The sequence below is a fragment of the Oncorhynchus clarkii genome, chromosome 26, assembly GCF_045791955.1.
Source record: "Oncorhynchus clarkii lewisi isolate Uvic-CL-2024 chromosome 26, UVic_Ocla_1.0, whole genome shotgun sequence".
Taxonomy (NCBI): domain Eukaryota; kingdom Metazoa; phylum Chordata; class Actinopteri; order Salmoniformes; family Salmonidae; genus Oncorhynchus; species Oncorhynchus clarkii.
This window is the reverse complement of record NC_092172.1, coordinates 3778019-3802799: the sequence shown is the minus strand read 5'-3', so window position 1 is coordinate 3802799 and position 24781 is coordinate 3778019. Positions and strand designations below refer to the sequence as shown.

The following is a 24781-nucleotide window of genomic DNA, read 5'->3' as shown; positions in this document are numbered from 1 at the left end:
TTGTGTATTAGAAATAGCTCCGTTTTGTACATCACATTTGGCTACCAAAAAAAAAAAAAAAAAACGAAAATTCAGCCCTCAAAACGCGAACTTTTTCCAAATGAACTCCATAATATCGACTGAAACATGGCAAACGTGGTTTAGAATCAATCCTCAAGGTGTTTTTCCACATATCTCTTTGATGATATATCCTTCGTGGAAGCCTGGTTTCTCCTTGCTCTCAAATGGAAAAATAAGTGCACCTGGCTTTGCGCTCCAATGTCGACGCAGGGACACCAGGCGGACACTTGGAAAATGTAGTCTCTTATGGTCAATCTTCCAATGATATGCCTACAAATACGTCACAATGCTGCAAACACGTTGGGGAAACGACAGAAAGTGTAGGCTCATTCCTTGCGCAATCACAGCCATATAAGGAGACAATGGAAAACAGAGCTTCAGAGATTCTGCTCATTTCCTGGTTGACGTATCATCTTGGTTTCGCCTGTAGAATGAGTTCTGGGCACTTACAGACAATATCTTTGCAGATTCTGAAACTTCAGAGTGTTTTCTTTCCAAAACGGTCAATAATATGCATAGACGAGCGTCTTTTCATGACAAAATATCGCGCTTAAAACGGGAACGTTTTTTATCCAAAAATGAAATAGCGCCCCTAGAGATCCAAGAGGTTAAATTTGGCGCTCTGCAATCTCACTGGATGTTGGCCAGGTGGGACGCTAGCGTCCCACATACCCTAGAGAGGTTAAGGAGTTCCGTCTTTCGAATTTACTCTTAGAGATTTAAAGAACTCTTACATTTCAGTCATCAATCAGTCATTAATTATTATTTTCCTTCTATCAGTCTCATCTGAATGTCAAAAGTCTTGGTCATCTTGCATGAACCCTAGTTTCCACAATGAATCAGCAATATACAAATTGGCTTAATTATTTATTTACTAACTAATCACAGAAATACAGAACAAACAGTAGATATTGGTTACAAACAATGATAGAAAGGTTCCTAGTGGGCTAAGCCGATATGACAGCTTGGTAGACAAAATGTCTTCTCTCTTGGAATCCTCGGTCGTCCTGTAGGGTTCATCAGAGTGTCTGGTTCACTTTCCCAGAAGTCACGATGTCTTTCGTGGTTGTAGGTAGTTAGAATGGATACTTCAGAGTACCATCATTTCCAGCCGTGTAGCCTATGCACCACGTGGTATGGTCTTGTCATTTGGTAGATTTGTAGTGCCAAATATTTCAATATGTCACATCAGCTGCATGTTTTATAGTCTTAGAAATTCAACCATTTGCAAACTTAGCATACACCGGGGTTTGCGTGGTCTGGTGTGAATTCCGTCACGAATGGGTTTTTATACAGTTCAGAGAAAAGGGCAGTTCCATGACGCCGACATAATGTCTAGTTAATCTTTATATGAAAATCCATACCCTCATATAGAATGTTAACATCACATTACACCTTTTCACAAATAGTTTCATGTTTAATCACATACGTTTCAGAGTATTTAGATGTAAACCTGACATCTGGGAAATGTACACTTTAAGAGACACCGTTATGTGTTTCCTGTCCTTCATGAGATCACCAAATGAAACACACTTGTCATAACTGTCCCTTAAGTGTCCACAGACCATTCCCACCTTCTCAAAGTAGAAATATTATTTAATTCTCGCATTTTGAGGAATAAGAGTTTGGCCAAAAGAGGTGCTTTGTTCTCTTAGACTCTCTCAATACTGCATGGCAGTTTCTACCAGGTATTTATGACCTGTGGTAAAGTTACACAAAGTGAAAGGGCTAAGTGAAGTTAAAAAATTGATGCTGTCCTAACAAAAACACCTTACTAACCTCTAAATACAATATTAACCAACTTGCCAGACAGACACCTATCAAGAGGCAGACTTTTAAAACCATAGCCATGGACTCACCCTGACTGACAACCTCGCTGCATTTGAAATTCTCCATGATATTTTTTTGTCATCAGATTGACAGGCACGGTCTCTTATGTTTATAGACTGGGTTGACCTCGTGTCTGGAAATCCTATCCCTGGGAAATATCACCGACTTCTTATCTTGCTAAACCACCACTATCAGGGTTGGGATCAAACTTCTGTCAATTCAGGAAATACATTTTAAATTAATAAGTGAATAAATGTCCACTGCAGCTCTTACCAGGTCAGTGTAAATGTGTGCGTGTGTGTGCGTGCGCACGTCTGTCTGTGTTTTTAATCAACTAGTTATATGAAAACAAAGTGCTCCAATGCATTCAACTAGGACTTTTCAATCCATTAGATGAATTCATATCCTTAAGTAAGGAGAGCTCATCTTATTATATCTAAAAATGTATGTTTAGTCATTCAGCAATACTGCCATTATCAATAACTTAGTATTTCAAAGCAGTTTCAACAAAAACACAACTGTATTTTTCTTCACAGTGTGCCTGTTTGCTTCCAGATCTTCCTCTCTTACATAATTTCTGTCCATTCATTCATGTTTTTGTTTGTTCTCTATGTGCTAATACACACTTAGTCTCTGTCACAAATTACACCCTATTCCCTACATAGGGCTCTGGTCTAAAGTAGTGCACTGTAAAGGAAATAAGGTGCCATTTGGGACACAGATGGTGTGTAAGTCTGTTTGCTTAGACTTAAAAGACCACATCTGCACACAACAGGAAGGCTTTGTGTGTGTGTATGTGTGTGTGTCTTTCTTTCTGTCTGACTGTCTGTGAGTGTCTGCTGTGTATCTATCTCTGTGTGTGTGTGTGTGTGTGTGCATGTGTGTGTGTGTAGGAGAAAGAACACTCCTTTGCTCTCACCTCACATGGAGAGTTCCGTAGGGGAGGAGGGAAGAGAGGGCTCCTGAGCAATGTGGATCCCTGCTGACCCTTGGACTGTCCTCCATCCACACTGAACATGGCACCTGGAAGACACACATCACACAAATAAATAACGATAGAAGATTGTACAAGCTTCTATGAAACATGTTGGCCATTTATTTATTTTTTTTTCATTTTTTACTTTAAAACATCTTATGTCTACCCCCTCCTTTTTCGAACATTCTGTTAAAAATCGCGCAACATTTCAGCGTCCTGCTACTCATGCCAGGAATATAGTATATGCATATGATTAATATGTGTGGATAGAAAACACTCTGAAGTTTCTAAAACTGGTTAAATCACGGCTGTGACTATAACAGAGCCTGTGTTTCATCGAAAAGCGCAAGAAAAACTGGTCACTGAAAGCTGAAAATAATATCCATGCGCCACTTTCATGTATTGTTTAAAGGACACCAAATTAAATAGGGCATCGGATTCCTACAGATTCCACACGATGTCGCCATTGTCGTCATTTTCCTGAGAGTTATTTCTTAGTCAAACAAAGGAAAGACATTCCATTTCTTCCGGTCTCCGACAGGATGTTTTGGAGTCGAGATTTTCGACCATGATTTGAAGACTATTGAATACACATCGCCCCGTGATCATTTTGATAGATTATAAACGTTTACTAATACCTAAAGTTGGATTACAAAAGTATTTCGAAGTGTTTTGTGAAAGTTTATCGTCAACTTTTTTAATTTAAAAAAATGACGCAGCGTTTTGAAACTGTTTTTTCTGAATTACAGTTTCCATAGATGGCTATTTTGGGTATATATGGACCGATTTAATCGAAAAAAATACCCAATAGTGATGTTTATGGGGCATATAGGAGTGCCAAGAAAGAAGCTCGTCAAAGGTAATGAATGTTTTATATTTTATTTCTGTTTCTTTGTGTAGCGACGGCTACGCTAATTATTTTGTTTACGTCGCCTTCAGGCATTTTGGGGTTTTGCATGCTATCAGATAATAGCTTCTCATGCTTTCGCCGAAAAGCATTTTAAAAATCTGACTTGTTGGCTAGATTCACAACGAGTGTAGCTTTAATTCAATACCCTGTATGTGTGTATTAATGAACGTTTGAGTTTTAACGAGTACATTTAGCATTTAGCGTAGCGCATATGCATTTCCAGGTGCCTACTTGAAACGTCTGCGTCTCAAGTAGGATCAACAGGTTAAACCCCGTTTCTCCCCAATTGGTTACAGTCTTGTCCCATCGCTGCAACTCCCCAACGAACTTCGGAAAGGCGAACATCGAGAGCCAAGGATCTTCCGAAATACGACCCTGCCAGGCCACACTGCTTCTTGACACACTGCTTGCTTAACCCGGAAGCCAGCAACACCAATGTGTCAGCTTGCAGGCGCCCGCCTGCTACAAAGAGTCGCTAGAGCGCGATGGGACAAGGAAATCCCGGCCGGCCAAAACCTCCCCTAACCTGGACAACGCTGGGCCAATTGTGTGCCACCTCATGAGTCTCCCGGTCACGGCCGGCTGTGAAACTGCCTGGGATCGAACCCGGGTCTATAGAGACGCCTCATTTATAATCCACATAATAATAAAAAATGTCCTGTTGCTGCAGGATTATTTTCCTGCTGTGAGAAACTGGGTCAAATTAAGATACAGGGTCTGTACACAAGTACAGGCTTCAGCATGCTTTCATTTTGGCTGGCCCTTAGCCGAACTCGACTAGCCGAACCGAACGAGTGTGCTCGCATACTCACTTAAAAGAACTTTGCTTGGAAAATGAGAAAAAAAGCGACAATAGTACAGTTTGTCCATTTTGAGACTCCATAGCCAGTATACACATTAATGGAAGATAACTTACGTAGTTTTACATTTTTGCTGAAGAGTTTTTAGTCGCACAATTTCACATTTAAGACATTTGTTGCAGGATTTTTCTATCAAAAAAATTGCATGAAAATGAATGAATGAAAATCATTGAACGTCAATAAAGATTTAATTGAAATTTCCATACTGTTGACCAATCACTGACAAAGGGGCGTAAACTTAGGCTCCGAACTTCGGCTTGCCTCCAGAATAATGTGTGCCCGAACAGCCGAAAAAACCCTCACCAAAGTCTAAAACTAACAAAAACGTCACAGAATGTTGTCAAGAGAGCCATAACTTCAATCAAATGGCATCTATAATTACATTTTAGAGTCTACCAAACTGTTTCGGCTGGGAAGCATGCCAGGAAGTTACCCCCTTAAGGGGTAACAGAGTGATTTGGGATAGCTAGGGTTGGTGGACATGGCCCATATGATTGATAAACTCAGCAAAAAAAGAAACGTCCTCTCACTGTCAACAGCATTTATTTTCAGCAAACTTAAAATGTGTTAATATTTGTATGAACGTAACAGAATTCAACAACTGAGACGTAAACTGAACAAGTTCCACAGACATGTGACTAACAGAAATTGATTAATGTGTCCCTGAACAAAGGGGGGGGGGGGGGGGGGGGTCAAAATCAAAAGTAGCAGTCAATGCAGCTGGTGGCCACCAGATACTAAGTACTGCAGTACATCTCCTCATGGACTGCACCCAATTTGCCAGTTCTTGCTGTGAGATGTTACCCCACTCTTCCACCAAGGCACCTGCAAAATCCCGGACATTTCTGGCAGGGAATGGCCCTATCCCTCACCCTCCGATCCAACAGCTCCCAGATGTGATCAATGGGATTGAGATCAATAAAATGCTCAATAATTACTTAAAAATCATACAATGTGATTTTCTGGATTTTTGTTTTAGATTCCGTCTCTCACAGTTGAAGTGTACCTATGATACAAATTACAGAAAACCTGCAAAATCGGCAGTGTGTCACATACTTGTTCTCCCCACTGTATATAAGTTCACATAGACATAGGTTGGAGTCATTAAAACTTGTTTTTCAACAACTCCACAAATGTATTTTTAAACTATAGTTTTGGCAAGTCGGTTAGGACATTTACTTTGTGCATGACACAAGTATTATTTCCAACAATTGTTTACAGGCAGATTATTTCCCTTATAATTCACTGTATTACAATTCCAGTGGGTCAGAAATTGACATACACTAAGTTGACTATGCCTTTAAACAGCTTAGAAAACTCCAGTAAATGATGTCATGGTTTTAGAAGCTTCTGATAGGCTAATTGCCATCATTTGAGTCAATTGGAGGTGTACCTGTGAATGTACCTTCAAACTCAGTGCTTCTTTGCTTAACATCATGGGAAAAATCAAAAGAAATCAGTCAAGACCTCAGAAAGAAATTGTAGATCTCCACAAGTCTGGTTCATCCTTGGGAGCAATTTCCAAATAACTGAAGATACCACGTTCATCTGTACAAACAATAATATGCAAGTATAAACACCGTGGGACCACGCAGCCATCATACCGCTCAGGAAGGAGAAGCGTTCTGTCTCCTAGAGATGAACGCACTTTGGTGTGAAAAGTGCAAATCAATCCCAGAACAACGGCAAAGGACCTTGTGAAGATGCTGGAGGAAACAGGTACAAACGTATCTATATCCACAGTAAAACGAGTCCTATATCAACATAACCTGAAAGGCCGCTCAGCAAGGAAGAAGCCAATGCTCCAAAACCACCATAAAAAAGCCAGATTACGGTTTGCAACTGCACATGGAGACAAATATCGTACTTTTATTTTCCACCATAATATGCAAATAAATTCATTAAAAATCCTACAATGTGATTTTCTGGATTTTTTTTCTCATTTTGTCTGTCATAGTTGAAGTGTACCTATGATGAAAATTACAGGCCTCTCTCATCTTTTTAAGTGGGAGAACTTGCACAATTGGTGGCTGACTAAATACTTTTTTGCCCCACTGTATATATATTTAAGTGACGACATGTCCTTAAAAAGCACTGATGATTCACCTGAGGATGGACAGCTAGGCCGCACCTTCTTTGGAATGGTGCGAACACGCCTCCAGGAGGATCCCTTGGCTGCAATTGGCTGCCATCCGCACTCACCGTCCTCGAAGGAGCAATAGCTGCCATTGAGAAACTGACCTGAAATTGAGAGATAGCGGTAGAGAGAGAAGAGAGTGAGTAGCCTCAAACGAGCTGTAACTGCAGATAAATTGACCTAGGAGAGAAAGAGCGAGAGAGCAAGATAGAGTGGGGAGCCATCCAAACAACTTGCTTGTACAAGTCTGAAAGACATGAAGATAGCTAGACCTCTGAGTTAGACCTCTGGGCTGGGGAGGAGAAAGAAAATCGGAGATATGAAAATAAGATAAAAAAGGGGAGGGGATTCAAGCCTGCTGCGAATGGGGGTGTCTGTACTGTATACAGTATTTAACTGCCGAAAAGTCACTTCATATGGGGCAGGTAGTTGTCCAAGCCTTCTAGTAGGACCATTAGACATGTTTCACATAGAATTTGCCAAGTTATCTCAGCAAGGATGCATGCTGCTAACCAGTGGTGATTTTAGCATGTAAATCTTGGTGGGGCAAAACAATTAAATTGGGATGCATGCCAGCACAGCCACTACACAACACAACACTAAACACTACTTTAATTGCACTATAACGGTGACAAATGGTGCCCACAAACTGTTAGGGCCTACATAAAGCTGTCCTAACAGCAAAGACCCAGCTGCAGTCTCAACATCTTACCACTGGTACACCTGGCTATCAGCAAAGCCTTATCAGGCAGCGAAACAGTTCCTTCAGGCTCATTTACTGCCTTTAAAAAAATATATAGCTGACATGGCTGACTTGCTTAAACAAATGACAATTGAGATGTACAAACTATGGCATAAGGGGACGACAAGCGGATAAGAGGCAATCCGTCATTAATGAGCGAGCTAGGATGACGTAGTCAATATAACTATTTGTTCAGCACTTTTGAAATGTGCAGCGAACATGGGCCATTCAGTTCAAGTCAGAACTGTAGGATAAATAAAGGGGACATATAAGCAGACAATGAAAGCTCTTATAATATTTCATGATTACACTTCTCTAAAACAGGTCATAGGCTCCATGTGGACTACCAAGTCAGAACAGTAGGCAAAATTAAGAGGAGAAAATAGACCAAATGATTAGGCCAGTGATTGCTTTACAATGCTTGCAGTTAGCCGCTTATTCCATCCAAACCACTCAAACCACATTGTTGAATTTGCTTTTTGATTTCCAACTTGTGTAATGTTTATGTCCAATGGCTGATGAGCACCAATATATTTCATCAATAGTTTTTCTTCATTATTTATCTTTGTATGACAAGGATTGACCCTGCTGGTCCTCTATGAACATCTTTAAGAACAATCTGGCCTTATATGGCCATGTACTGTTATAATCTCCACCCGGCGTGGCCAGTAGAGGACCGGCCAGCCCTCAGAGCCTGGTTCCTCTCTAAGTTTCTTCCTAGGTTCATACCTTTCTACATCTGCATTGCTTGATGTGTGGGTTTTATGCTGGGTTTCTGTATAGCACTTTGTGACATCTACTGATTTAAAAAGGGCTTTATAAATACATTTGATTGATTGAATTTGACCAGCAGAGACTTTGATCCTCTAACCGGGGCGGATGTGTAAAAGCAAATCTGGGGAGGACATCCACCCCCACCCTACGCCACCTTCTTCCATCCTCAATGTCAATGTCAGATATTTGTCATGATTGACTTGAGCTGAGCTAGATTCTACTTTTCTTCTTCTCCCTTTTCCAGTCAATGAGTTTTGGCAACATGCGTTGTCGTACTTAATTAGAATAAAGGAAAAGATAAATCATGGCTGGATCATATTGAATAGGTTATGCCGAAGGGTAAGACAGTGTGCTTTGGTACTCAGAGTCGCGAATATCCCATGGCGGGTAGGATGACGCAATTGCAGGGCACAGCTGTAAGTGACTGAAGGGGAGGGAGGGAGGGAGAAAAGAGAGATGAGAGAGAGTGGACAGAGAGACATGGGGGGGGGGGGAGAGAGAAAGATAGAAAGGGAGGGAGAAATGGGAAAGAGAGAGGGAGTGAGTGACAGAGAAAGAGGGAGGAAATAAGATGAGAGAGTGAGAGAAAAGATCATGGGCAGGGTGAGGAGAGTAAATGGAGAGAAATACAAAAAACACATGAATCACTGGTAATAGTGCTTTATGGAAAATAAAAAAGTGAAATAATTCCCTCTCAGATCTGACAGATTGAGAGAGAGAGAGAGCGAGAGACAGAAAGACAGAGAGGAGAGCTCTAGGTTCCCAACACAGTTTAATCAGCCTTTATGTCCTTACTATCATGTTGCAATCATCAGGAAATGGGCTGGTGATCCATTGCTTTTACAAAAGTAGAGTAATATAATTTGGTACTTTCTCTTTCATGTTTTGGTTTTACCCACTTCTCATGTCAAATACAGCCAATCCAATAAATGAGATCAATGATGTAACTAGTGTTATCGTAGCCATGGACAAATAACTACTCCACATTTGACAAGGTTGACTGGCATTATTCGCAGATAAGATACAGCAGAGCATTTGCCACAAAGCGTGAGCAAACATTGGATGTGTGTTGGATGCGTAACGAGCGTCCTAATCATGTTATGAACACCTCTCAAGTCACTCCCTGTAGAAAGACCATGGCATCATGAATTCCAGTGACTATGAGGCTGTGCAACCTCTGGTTGTTACACATACGGATTTCCATGCATTTCATGTTTTAAGTGGCGCTTAATTCAACTAATTATACTCAGAATCCCTTTCATTAAATAGTTTGTCTCTCTGGGGCATCTCCAACACACAGCACATTCAAATGTACACTACCTACTGGATTAGCACGCACGTAGTGTCATTAGCAGGGAAAAAGCCTCTTATCTCGCTAGCCCCCCCAGTTTGTCAACCTATAAGCACAGGGGAGCAGCCATCATGCTAATAAGTGGCACACAGGAGGCTAATTGTGCACTGTGGGGCCATGTTCTTAATTCAGCTTCATATGTATGTGCATGGAAGGTAAGTCATTTAGTATAAATTAACATTCTGTATGCTTTTCCGGAATTCACTTCAAATGTATTTCCAGAGATATGTGTATCGACACACATGCAATTATATATGTATAAATGATAAACTACACACACGCGTCATGTACCTAATTATTTTTAGGGAGCATTGATGGCCAAATTCAAATTGCTTTGAAGTAATCATGCCTTAAAGAAACACTATCTTCTATATTTTCAGTGTACATATGAAAAAAACTGAGAGCTGCGCATTTTCAATGGGCATGACGACCTTGCACACAAACATATCCAGCTACACACACATACAAAAATATCCAGGGCTAGGGGACTTTCTAACCCAACTTTGGCAGAACAACTATTCCTGGGCCTTGAGATAACGAATGTGTTCTAGAATCAAAAATTACTTCCACAGGAAACGTCAAGGGTGAGAAGCAATAGTGAAGCATGGCAGAGGCATGGGATTCAAGTAGATAGGCTGTACTCACGGCACATGTTCCCTTCATCGTCGCCGAGCGGGCAGTCCATCTTGAAGTCACACAGCTGTCCAAGAGGGACCCCTGGGCCCTGGTTACAGTGGTACTGGCCCTGGAGGGTGATGTTGTGGATTGGGTAGGGATCTGGAGAGAAGCAAAGAGATAGTTAGAAACATATCTGTCAACAGAGGGCAATGAATCATCATCAGAATGACATGATTGAGGCTTTAGGCTGTCTTAAAATGGACACGTATGCCAAACTGGTATTATGTAGGGGAGAGTTGGGTAAGACATTTTCTTTGAGAGACGCAGAGTAGGTGAAAGGATGATCTCCGCCTGTGTACTTCCCACCGTGAATCAGGGAGGAGGAGGTGTGATGGTGTGGGGGTGATTTGCTGGTGACACTGTTAGTGATTTATTTAGAATTCAAGGCACACTTAACCAACAAGGCTACCACAGCATTCTGCAGCGATACACCATTCCACCTGGTTTGCACTTAGTGGGTCTTGACGCAAGAGCACAAAAAAGAGCTTTGAGGACACCTCACCCTGGGTGAACTTGATGGAAGATTTGGGTTTAGATGATCCATAGACACAGCCACCAGAAGCACTGCAACTAATAATAGCACTGCCACCTCACGACACAGCCACCCGAAGCACCGCAACTAGCAACTAGCACTGAAGTGCAACTCGCACTTCAGTGCAACACGCACTTCAGGGCGAGGATACGCCGCTTTAAAAATAGAATTCAGAGCATGGGTTGACTTGGTCCTGAAGAAAGAGTATATAAGAAGCATGCTTTCAATGGAAAGGCATGATAGTGCTACTTGACTTATCACTGACAGACAGCTCGTGATACTTCAACTATCATCAACCTAAAAGGTAATATCTGACTTTCATACTCTAGAACAATTGTATCTCTTGACTTGTTTTCTGAACGAGACATACTGAGACAACCACCCAATACGCTCCTTGTGCTGAATACATCCACCTCCTAAACAGAGTGGATAAATAGCATCAGTGGTGTTACAAAGGGTCTTGATCTCGAACCGTTCTCTTCATTAATCTGTAAACCATAGTACAACTTCTAGTAGGAGAAACAGATACTGAGTGATTGGATAAGCCTCTGGAGAAATTGTGAGTGGAAGAACATACTCTTTGGGGACCAACCAGGTCAACCTGCGCTAAGGTAATTAACCGCTTGTTGTAATACATATATGAGGCATTAATAGTAGTAAGTGTTTTGATGATGTTTGATGTTATAGATTAAGGACCAGAAAGAAACTGTAATAACGTATTCAACTGTGTGGATTGCAAACATTGAATAATAAGTACAAACTAGACCCAAAACCCTAGGGGAGAGAACACCTCTGACACTCCCAATCTAGGGAAACAAGTCTAGTTTCTGCACTAAAGACAATATAATGGTTTGGACAGAATAATCATTTTATTGTAACAGGTATTCTCTATATTAATATTCAAGTAGTATTAGTCGACGGACATAGAATGTAAATCGTAACCAAGTTATAGATTGCGTGAGTCTCGATATAAGAGCATACAAAGGGAAAGTGAAAGTAAAGCAAGCGGTACTCTAAGTCTGATTGATATTATCTAAGATCCCGAAACCAGCCTAACGGCATCACACAAGGCTAATCTCCGAATAAAGGGCAGGATACATAACCAGGTCAGTCCGGCGGACCTGTGAGTCACCTGTTAGCCGGGTGACATGAGAACTTGAGTGAGACGACTTGTATCACTCTCGACGGGGGTACCTTAACGGACCTATAGCAAAATCCCCTACCGCGACAGACTATCATTTGTTTTTCAACAGGACAATGACCCAACACACCTCCAGGCTGTGTAAGGGCTATTTGATCAAGAAGGAGAGTGATGGACTGCTGCATCAGATGACCTGGCCTCCACAATCACCCCGACCTCAACCCAGTTGATATGGTTTAGGATGAGTTTGACCGCAGAGGGAAGGAAAAGAAGCCAACAAGTGCTCAGAATGTGGTAAATCCTTCAAGACTGCTGGAAAAGCATTCCAGGTGAAGCTGGTTGAGAAAATCCTAAGAATGTGCAAAGCTGTCATCTAGGAAAAGGGTGGCTACTTTGAGGAATCTCAAATATAAAATATATTTAGACTTGTTTAACATTTTTGTTGGTTACTACATGATTCCATATAAGTTATTTCATAATTTTGATGTCTTCACTATTATTTTACAATGTAGAAAATAGTAAAAATAAAGAAAAACCCTTGAATGAGTAGGTGTCCAAACTTCTGACTGTTACACAACATCCTGAAATACACCGTATCCCTAGAAATTATCAGAATTCATGTAAACATTAGTTTAAAAATATATAGGATAAGTTGAGCGACAGGACAGTAAGTTAAGTCAACTACACATTTCTCTACTGAATGAAATATTACCATGTCTATCTTTATTTCCCAAACACAATTCAACTCAATAACAATTTTGCATCCTTTAACAGTCTTAACACCAAACATACACTTTCTACTTTTTTAAACACTTAACACAGGCCCTGTTTTTACTTCATATCCCAGTGATAATAACTTACATTACGCCTGGAAAGAACACTTCAATTTGCTCAACTTGCAATTGACTCAACCATTGAATGCAGAAGACACATTTTGGTTGAATGCATTCACTTGTGCAACTGACGAGGTATCCCCTTTCCTTTCCCATTCCCCATGGCCATTGGTTCAACTTACCCCAAGGCAAACATTTTTACTATATTAGACCACACAGCTACAAGGATTCACTTTAATGCTAGGTTTACGACCACATATCGAAGCTTTTTGAGACCCCAACTTAAGTACAATCTTAAAAAGATCTACCTTGGTTTAGATATAAGCATCATGAAACCTCTAACGCACATGTGTCAAACTCTTCCATGGAAGGCCGAGTGTCTGCAGGTTTTCACTCCTCCTTTGTACTTGATTGATGAATTAAGGTCACTAATTAGTAAAGAACTCCCCTCACCTGGTTGTCTAGGTCTTATTTGAAAGGCAAAATAAAACCCACAGACACTAGACCCTCCATGGAATGAGTTTACACCCCTGCTCAAACACAATAAATTCATTTGACTTTGGTGAAAATCCATAATTTGTACCTAACTTGCTTACCACTTTTTCTGTGTGGTTTCTTCAATCACAGACTTCATGAAATGATAACCTCTTCCTAAATATTTGTTCAAATGATTGATTTTGGGTTTCCTAGAAATAAGGGTGGCTCAACTGACCCCACTCTCCCCTACCATTTACAACAAAAAGTATACATTGTAAACATATACACACACATGTACTTTATATACATATGATATGCTACCATGTTGTGAAACTGGGAGGGATCTGAACAAAAATACAAACGCAACAAGCAACAATTTCAACGATGTTACATAAGGAAATCAGCCAATTGAAATACACTGCTCAAAAAAATAAAGGGAACACAAAAATAACACATCCTAGATCTGAATTAATGAAATATTCTTATTAAATACTTTTTTCTTTATATAGTTGAATGTGCTGACAACAAAATCACACAAAAATTATCAATGGAAATCAAATGTATCAACCCACGGAGGTCTGGATTTGGAGTCACACTCTAAATTAACGTGGAAAACCACACTATAGGCTGATCTAACTTTGATGTAATGTCCTTAAAACAAGTCAAAATGAGGCTCAGTTGTATGTGGCCTCCACGTGCCTGTATGACCTCCCTACAACGCCTGGGCATGCTCCTGATGAGGTGGCGGATGGTCTCCTGAGGGATTTCCTCGCAGACCTGGACTAAAGCATCCGCCAACTCCTGGACAGTCTGTGGTGCAACGTGGTGGATGGAGCGAGACATGATGTCCCAGATGTGCTCAATTGGATTCAGCTCTGGGGAACAGGCGGGCTAGTCCATAGCATCAATGCCTTCCTCTTGCAGGAACTGCTGACACACTCCAGCCACATGAGGTCTAGCATTGTCTTGCATTAGGAGGAACCCAGGGCCAACCGCACCAGCATATGGTCTCACAAGGGGTCTGAGGATCTCATCTCGGTACCTAATGGCAGTCAGGCTACCTCTGGCGAGCACACAGAGGGCTGTGCCTCCCCCAAAGAAATGCCACCCCACACCATGACTGACCCACCGCCAAACCTGTCATGCTGGAGGAAGTTGAAGGCAGAAGAACGTTCTCCAAGGCGTCACCAGACTCTGTCACGTCTGTCACATGTGCTCAGTGTGAACCTGCTTTCATCTGTGAAGAGCACAGGGTGCCAGTGGCGAATTTGCCAATCTTGGTGTTCTCTGGCAAATGCCAAACGTCCTGCACGGTGTTGGGCTGTAAGCACAACCCCCACCTGTGGACGTCGGGCCCTCATACCACCCTCATGGAGTCTGTTTCTGATCGTTTGAGCAGACACATGCACATTTGTGGCCTGCTGGAGGTCATTTTGCAGGGCTCTGGCAGTGCTCCTCCTGCTCCTCCTTGCACAAAGGCGGAGGTAGCGGTCCTGCTGCTGGGTTGTTGCCCTCCTACGGCCTCCTCCACGTCTCCTGATGTACTGGCCTGTCTCCTGGTAGCACCTCCATGCTCTGGACACTACGCTGACAGACACAGCAAACTTTCTTGCCATAGCTCGCATTGATGTGCCATCCTGGATGAGCTGCACTACCTGAGCCACTTGTGTGGGTTGTAGACTCTGTCTCATGCTACCACTAGAGTGAAAGCACCGCCAGCATTCAAAAGTGACCAAAACATCAGCCAGGAAGCATAGGAACTGAGAAGTGGTCTGTGGTCACCACCTGCAGAACCACTCCTTTATTGTGGGTGTCTTGCTAAATGCCTGTAATTTCCACCTGTTGTCTATTCCATTTGCACAACAGCATGTGAAATTTATTGTCAATCAGTGTTGCTTCCTTAGTGGACAGTTTGATTTCACAGAAGTGTGATTGACTTGGAGTTACATTGTGTTGTTTAAGTGTTCCCTTTATTTTTTTGAGCAGTGTACATACATTTGGCAGTAATTTGTGGACTTCACATGACTGGAAATACAGATGCTCACAGATACCTTAAAAAAAAGGTAGATCAGAAAACTAGTCAGTATCTGGTGTGACCACCATTTGCAGCGCCACACATCTCTTTCATATAGAATTGATCAGGCTGTTGATTGTGGTCTGTGGAATATTGTCCCACTCCATCTTGTGGATAGAATTGCAGAATCTCCACATGAGACCTGGACAGAGTCTTAGGACAAAGTCAGGGAAATGATCTCGGAGGAACTGAAGATAAACCACAGGAAGATTGAGGTGGAGCGCGCCCACAGGACTGGAAAACCCACTACCGGCCCAGGTGACAGTCCCAGGTCGATGGTGGTCAAGTTGCTGAGGTTCAAGGACAGGGTACCTGTTCTGGAAAGAGCCAAGAACTTGAGAGGAACATACACTATCTTAAACAAGGACTATTTTAAAGCTATGCGCAAGAAGAGGAAAGAACTTATCCCAGCTATGAAAGCTACCAGAGCATTTGGGAACATTGTCCACCTTCACTCCCAAAAGCCTGGAGTGATTGAGAGAGCCAGGCCTATGGGTTCATAGGCTTGGCTCTCTCATCATTTTTCCATATTATGTATATCTCTAATAAACTACCTAGGAAAGGACTGAAAATGCCCATACAAATATTCACTTCATGATCAAAAGTATGTGGACACTCATCGAACATCTCATTCCAAAATCATGGGCATTAATATGGAGTTGGTCCCCCATTTGCTGCTATAACAGCTTCCACTCTTCTGGGAAGGCTTTCCACTAGATGTTGGAACATTGCTGAGGGGACTTGTTTCCATTCAGCCACAAGAGCATTAGTGAGGTCAGGCGAATAGTCCTGGCTCGCAGTCTGCGCTCTAAATCATCCCAAATGTGTTCGATAGGGTTGAGGTCAGGGCTCTGTGAAGGCTATTCAAGCTCCTCCACATTGATCTCGACAAACTATTAATGTACTAACCTCGCTTTGTGCACACGGGCATTGTCATGCTGAAACAGGAAAGGGACTTGCCCAAACCATAAAAAACTGCCCCAGACTATTATTCCTCCTCCACCAAACTTTACAGTTGGCACTATGCATTGGGGCAGGTAGCGTTCTCCTGATATCCGCCAAACCAAGATTCGTCCGTCGGACTGTCAGATGGTGAAGCGTGACTCATCACTCCAGAGAACGTGTTTCCACTGCTCTAGAGTCCAATGTCAGCAAGCTTTACACCACTCCAGCCAACACTTGGCATTGCGCATGGTGATCTTAGGCTTGTGCGAGGATACTCAACCATGGAAACCCATTTCATGAAGCTTCCGTTGAACTGTTCTTGTGCTGAGTGTTGTAACCGAGGACAGACGATTGTTATGCGCTACGTGCTTCAGCACTCAGTGGGCCTGTTCTGTGAGCTTGTGTGGCCTACCACTTTGCCTTTGTTGCTCCTAGACGTTTCCACTTCACATTAACCGTTGATCGGGGCAGATCTAGCAGGGCAGATCAGAATTTGACAAACTGACTTCTTGGAGAGGTGGCATTCTATGTCACTGAGTTCTTCAGTGAGGCCATTCTACTGCCAATGTTTGTCTATGGAGATTGGATGGCAGTGTGCTCAATTTTATATATCTGTCAGCAACATGTGTGGATGAAATAGCAGAATCCACTAATTTGAAGGGGTGTCCACATACTTTTTTATATATATAGTGTATCCTGATGCCTAGTCACCTTACCTCTATACATATCTACCTCTACCATTTCAGTATCCCTTCACATTGTAAATATGGTAATGGTACTGACTCTGGAACTGATCCTTTATATAACTTACTTCCTTCTGTTCTTCTTATTTCTATTCCCTGTGTTTTTGTTTTACTCTAATTTATTTTATAGTATCATATTTTTACTACTGGTATTGCTTACTGCATTATTGGGAAAGAGCTGGCAAATAAAAAGCATTTCACTGTACTTGTGCACGTGACAATACAACTTTAATATAAATACTCTAACAATATTAAGGCTGGTTTGCCCCCTAGGGCCACCGTACAATATGAAAACAGGATATGAATCACTCTTTCTCATACCGTCTCAAGGTCTAGAAAGATTTCACAGGTCACAAACAAGTTTCACCTTATAATGACATTTCCCGTATCACCGCCCAGAATCAGGAAGCCAATGTTTCGGTCCTGCCATTTGATTTCTTATTTCTTACTGGTATATTATACAGAAGCCACAAGGGGAAAATATGTGTGCCGATAAGGAATGGTGATAGCTGGGCTCTGTTATGAAATGCTGATTGTCTGGCTCTGTTAAAGTGATGATGCACTGTGAAAATAAACTGCGAGACAAGAAATGATGGAATACTAGTAGCCTAGAGCTTCTTTCTCCCCCTTATGATTTCTGTAGCCATCATCAAGCTGTCAAGAAGAATGATGATAAGAATTTGTCTTTGATAGGTTTGATGAAGTTAGTGTCAGTGGGGAGCAGTTTTTGCTCTTTGAAAAGTGCCAAAATAACCAACAGCTAGGTAATGAACAACAATATTAAACTCTATTACTATCATAGTGTGTCAAGAATGTTAGTCAGGCATGTCGGCTTGGACCTTACTGGTTCCCTATTAAGATAAATGTAATATATTATTAACATCAAGGTCATTTGAACCTACTCTAAACAACTTGGAATAATACACTGATGATACCAATATGGGTATAAGGTGTCCATATTAGGACATCCTCTAAGTCAGTATGGATGCACCACCAACATACAGAACAGCCCACCAACCCACATTTGCCAAAAGATTTACATGTGACATGCTCAGTATGACAAATTAAAAGAGACAGATTGAGATCAGGCCGGTAAGTACGTCTGGGGGAAATATTTCGATTGCAAGATCCTGTAAAAACAAGAAGTTCCGAGACCTCATTTGAATTCAACTTTCACTGTGGCTGGGTTAAGAATGTAACAGTGATTTGAATAATGACTGAGTAAGTTAGTCTATTGAAGCATACGCCATAAACTAAGGTACAACAACAAGTCTATGGCAGATGTGAATGTGCATTTCTGTTTTTCTAATTTGGCATGAGAGGGTGAGTCACCTCTAATCATAATTATTGTCGGGACCGACATCTGGAGAATCTATTGAAAAGTTTTCTGTACACAATTCCATCAAGTCTAGCTTGTACTCTGGGGATGACGTTTGTTCTTTAACAAGCCTCTAATAAGGTACCTTAGTTATCTTCCTTACTATCCCTGCTGATTATACAAACAACATTACACCAATAATAATGCTTTGGACTTCCCTAATTGTGTTTGTCATTAAATTGACTTTAAAACATTTGCCTTAGACAATGAGTAGAAGTACTCCAGAGTTGCTTGTATATTACGAACAGAACTGGACCATTTATTTTCTTTCCGTTGTAATTCCATATACATTTCCCTATGTAATATATTGTTTGCCTTAATATATCTCTAAACTATTTGAATTATTTTCTTATTCTTTCCGATCCCATCCAAGTTATCTATTTCCCTGTTTTAACCCATTATCCCACAACTCTTATTGCCAATATGGACAATGGTTACAGTTTAATTTACAGTCTCCTATTATCTGGTACTGCACCCATTCGTACCACAACATTTCCCTGTAAACAGTAGGCAAACACCTGCTGAAACAGGACAATAAAACTGAGAACTACAACCAGAACCACATATACTGTAGTCTATATTATGGCTCTGATTACCAACACACCACTGCCTTGTTTCAATAGTGGACTCTCCATTTGATACCCGGTAGTTACCAATTGTGTTGAATGTACCAGAAAGTACACATTTGTACCACAATGTTTCCCTATAAAGACTAGCAAATACCTACTAAATCAGGACAGTTAAATTAAGCACTACCACTACACGACTGCTTTGTTTTCATACTGGGCTCTCCACTCTCACCCAGGAGAATCTGGGGGCTTCTCAGGGGTCACACAAGGGTGAGCACTTCACTCACACAAATCTCTGGTGGCAGAATGGGGAGATATTCATGGAGATTTACAGTCGGCGGAATCCTAAGATGGATGCCCCTGACGCTCCCTCTGGACAGTGGACAGGACAGGAGGCATTCGCTCAAGAATTCAATTAACTGCCCAGTGCCACGCTCTATTGGTCAGAGTACAGCCCAATCACGATCCATCTCTGTCAGAGGAAGCCACTCAGTAGGAGGAGAAGGGGGATCTATGCCGGGTGCATTGTGAGTGTGGAGACCAATGTGACAAAATTGAAAATAAATGGAAAGAAGCATCTTCGTTTCATTTTGACAAACTTTTGTGTACAGTGTGTCTCAGAAATTATGTTCGTGGATTGAAATGATGACTGTTTACTTAGTTATATGTCAAATAAACAAGATTACAATGGAATTAATTAGTACAATAATGAACTGCTAGCAATGTTAAGTATCTGAAGTATTTTGCCCAATAAACAACTTCATTTAAGTAAGAGAAAATAATAGTAAGAATGATGTAATATGCAATGGTGCATTTTCAATCAACTGAATAAAATATTTATCTTTAAATTGACATGTCCCTGCAAATTTTGATTGTACCCATTTTTTGGTTTACCTTGTTGACTTTTGTCCTCCATATATCCTATTCATTACATACGTCACATGTCAGATGGATGCCTTGGCCAGAAAGACATTTGAAAGAGACATACTAAGTGTCTTGCAGACACAGTGCAAAGAGACATCTTTACTTTTCTTTTTTCACCTTCTTTGAAGCCTTCGAGGTGAGACTCACTACTAACGTGGACACGCCTAGCCCTCTGTGAGAGTGAGGGTATAGCAACAACAACAAAATGAAGCTACCAACATGTATAGAGTGGCAAGGTACATCAAAGCACCACAGAGTGGTGGGAGTGTGTCTTTTTGTAAAGCCATGTGCTACACTGAGTCAGCTTTGATACATTGGTGGTCCCCTGTCCTTGATGTACAGTTGTTTTCTCTGTTGGGTCACAGAGGAGCTAGCGATGCTCCCAGCTCCCTTTCAAATGAAAATCATCACACGTGGAGTGATTTTAAAGTATGGCGGCATTTGGGGGTGGAGCTACTAACTAGTCTACTGATTTACAGGGTTTATAGTCATTCACCAAAGCAAAGTTATCAAATTAGCACCGCACTTGAATTCTGTATTATGAGCTCATGAAATACTAGTATGAACAAGCCACTTAATGTGACCTCTTTGTGTATATTTTGAGTGCATGTGACATGTAATTATTAGTTGTTTTCTGTTGCAAAGCCAGAAGACATACAGGAAAGTATTTTTTTTGTTACAAATCTATGTACCGACACTGTAATCACACTAATGAACATCATGTATGTTATCACCATGTTATCATATAGGTTTTAACGACACCTCAGAAGTTCAGATCATTTAAGTGTAGGCCGAGTTCTACCACCTCAAGAAAACAGCTAAACAAAACGTTGAGGTCGTTCAATCAACATCAATGATTTCAATCTCCATTCAAAATCTATGTTCTACTCTCACAGGAGACTAGGCTGATACAGATGTCGGCTGTATTTGGCATCCGTCGTTGTGTTAACATTTCGCCCAACTAGCCCAGGGCAATTGAAGACTTCCTCAATATCATCAAATAAGACCCGCAGCTATGATTGCATCTGAGAGGGTGGGTTTGTAATACGGATATGGTTTGTACTGGTAAAGAGAGGGACAATTCCTCACAAGTTGTTTTTGGAAGGGCCTAAGGGTGGAGATCAGAGGGATAGAAGAGGAGATGAGGCTGAGAGCCGCGAGATATAGACAGAGGGTGGATATTTTAGCAAGTTGAGGGTAAGTGAGATTAAAAGCAAAACATCACTAATTCATGCTATTAAAGTGTTTTGTAAGTAAAAAAAAATTTTTTTCAGTGGGGTGAGATATATCTTAATTCTAAAAAAGCACAAAACGCTTTAACATGCATAAATGTACGTATGTTACATTTGCAGGAGCACACACAAACACACACACACACACACACACACACACACACACACACACACACACACACACACACACACACACACACACACACACACACACACACACTGGAATTGTTTCTGTGTGCTACATTGTGTTTGCCTCTTACTACTTCCATTCACCAATACCCATGCCATGCATTGTGATTTTTTTCAGGTCCCTTGATCACTATATTCATTCCACTTGGCTGAGGCCATATCTACAAACCCAATGCATCTATTGATTCATGAGTGTTTCACTAGCTGGCCATTGGGCCTAACATTTACTAGGCTGATTGGCATGAGAGACAATAAAATCTAAATTACGCCAACCATCGCCAATCATCCTTATTAGATTGCAATTGGGTCTTTCAATTCCGTTCCTACCACTCATTTATTTTGTCTCATTCTCATCTATGCTCGTTTCCCATATGGCACCCTATTCCCTATATAGTGCACTATATTTGACCAGAGCGTTATGGCCCCTGGTCAAAAGCAGTGCACTATGTAGGGAATAGTGTACCATTTGGGACACATCCTATTTCTGTACTCGATCTCAGCAAGTGGATAAATACCTATTCTGTGTCCATCATTCTTAGGTAATTCATGTGCCATTTTTTTTGTGTACAATCGACCGTTGACTTTGATTCCAGATCAATTCACCAAGATGCTAGCATTGTGAAAAAAACTGACAATTGATAGAGCTTAACACTAGAACCGCCAATGTCATCTTATTGGTGTCATGTGAATACATTTTTTTTTATTACTGCATCTCTAAAAAATATATATATTTAAAATAATATACAGTACCAATCAAAAGTTTGGACACACCTACTAATTGAAGGGTTTTTATATATGTTTACTATTTTCTACATTTGAATTTAAACCCTGGAATGAGTAGGTGTGTCCAAACTTCTGACTGGTACTGTATATATTTTCAAAAAAATATATGGGGGATTGGAAATGATGCAGAAAATGGAACTGATAGAAATATGTGGTATGTGCAGTAACAGTCTATTGGAGCTCATTGTTGCTATCCAATTTAGAACTTGGTAGTTCTCACAGGCAACCAGCATAACAATTCCACATAACAGTACAAGAGTACAAATCATGGTGCACATACCTTATGTGAGATTAATTTTTGTTCTGAAGTAGTTACTACACTATGCTTCAATGAATATGAGTCTACAGTTCTCCAACAATATGTCCAGCCTCTTACCCTTCTACCACAACCTGCCCTTCCATCCATCCATCCCTATACCCGACACTCTATCCACTCCACCACCTAACTCATTTCACTTTCCTGGCTCCCCAGAATAGAAGTGATTGATGGGTAAGGTGAAACCCTCCCGCCACTGTGTAGCAAATCACTGAGTATATACTTGCAGTAACGCCCCATTAGAGGCCTGCAGCAGCATGTTGTAATGGTTAGGGAAATGGGCCAGGGTAGAGGAGGTTAGAGGTTCAAGTCCCCTGAAGGGACTTGCTGTTGCCTTATCTGGTGTACTTATCCATTGGTGACAATGTGTAAGTAATAGAAATATCTGCAAAGCGAAACAAACTAGAAGTGTATAAACAGGAGTGTAAAACAGGACTTAACATATGGTATGACAAGTGATGATCCAGTGTTCATAAGCAAGGGTTATTGTCATATGCCCCTGTGCTTTACTATGGCACAGACAGACACAAACTGAAACACATTTATTATTGACACGATCTGTTAATGAACTCATCCTGCCAGTCCTTTCTTTCGCTAACACTCCTGTTTGCTTTGTGCGAGACAAACTGGGAGAGTGCGGACGGCTGCGATTCTCCTGAATAACAAGCTCATCTGTATGCCAATACAACAGCCGGTGCGAAATACAGACATGTCACCGGTGATATGCCGGAGACATTTCGACTTGTCAAAGGGAACAATGAGCCTAAGCGATAGATGCGTCAGCTTTTGGGTAATGCAATGGAATCACTTTTTGGCCCCTTGGCAGATGAGTTCATTGGCGTTGCAGGATGAAAAAAGCTTAAGGACACATTGCTTGATTAATTTGGCCTGTGTGGCTGTTAGCTGACGAATATCTCACCAAGCCACGGCTTCAGTAATCGCTTTTGCAGGGAAGATGCCACAAAAGGAAGGAGCGTGTCAGATTTAAGAACTATCTGTAGATCTTAGCATTTGCAGGTTCTCTCAAATTGCAACATTTGATCTGAGGCACGGTCACAAATTCAAAAGACTGCCGTAAACTACATGTTCAATTTACATACATTCTGTTGATCAAATATTGTACTTATCGTGGCCTACACACCGAGAATGAGACACAAATACAAGTTCTGGTGTGCAACTCTTAAACCCAACGTACTACAAAACGCATACGCTGGGATTTGGGAAGCATATACAGGGCGTGAATAATTTGGTAAATAAACTAACATGGACAAAACAAGAAACACGAGTAGTGTACAGAACAAAAACAAACAGAGTCATTAACGCCTCGGGAAAGAACCAAAGGGAGTGACATATATAAGGAAGGTAATCAGGCAGGTGATTGAGTCCAGGTGAGTAATAATGAGCAGCCTGACAACCTCATGCGCCGGAGAGGGAGTATACTTGACAAAACCCCAGGGACAGAATTAAAACAATGACTAAAACCGCAAGCTCCTATCAGCCTTAGCCCCCCCCCCCCCCCCGAATCTTCACAATACTGATCATTAATAGTCGCAATTAACTCATTACGGAAGCAGAGACTGGAACAAATAAGGCAAACAAGCAAACCCCATAAGGGATTTGAGTTTGAGAGTGGGCCTTATCAAACACACAGCAGAGGCATGTAATTTGAGCCAGGCCTAGCGGCAGGTGCTCAAGGGACGAGCAGTACACTGCACACCGTTCTCCTCCATTGTTGATCAGCTGATAGCTGTTGTGGAGAGCTGGTGCGACGGATTAAGGTTTAGCTTGGAGAGACATGCGGAGGTGGATGGGTGTACTGTTGAAATGTACCCAGGTGCTGTTTTAAGAAAGAACAGAGTGTGCGTGTGTTGTTGGCCCCAGAATGGGGACGTTGTGAGCTACCCAACAGGAGAACAATTAGAGTCTTGTCTAATTCTTGGATTTGCATGAGCAACAGCAATCTGTTCTGTTCTGTTCTGTTCTGTTGTTGGAGGTCTGAGAGGCACTGTTACGCAAATAGTAGGGATGAGTTTTATGTGTGGAGCGGGTGTCTGCTTTTGTGTGTGTGTGTATGTGTGTGTGTTGGGATCATCAAATATATTTTTGCATTGAATGTAAAGTGCTGCATGTGGAAAATGAGGAAGTAATACAGCCAAAATACATTTGCTTGCATCGATGTGTGTGAGCATTCAATATGTTTGCATCTCAGATAACTCAATCATGATAACTCAATGGATCAGTCCGGTGCATTTCATTTGATAACATCTGTGAGTTTTGGGCTCAATTAGACAGCTGCCAGAAATAATATCACGTCAAACATTATAAAT

The 24781-nt window shown here is 41.3% G+C and overlaps 1 protein-coding gene across 1 annotated transcript in view; it reads right to left on the bottom strand.

The window, feature by feature from the left end:
* Positions 1 to 24781, bottom strand: part of LOC139384404 (ALK tyrosine kinase receptor-like) — a 658145-nt gene that overhangs the window by 115191 nt on the left and 518173 nt on the right. The window contains 3 exon segments of the mRNA XM_071129162.1: positions 2810 to 2913; positions 6743 to 6877; positions 10286 to 10417. Of these exon segments, the coding sequence (XP_070985263.1) occupies positions 2810 to 2913; positions 6743 to 6877; positions 10286 to 10417 (371 nt within the window).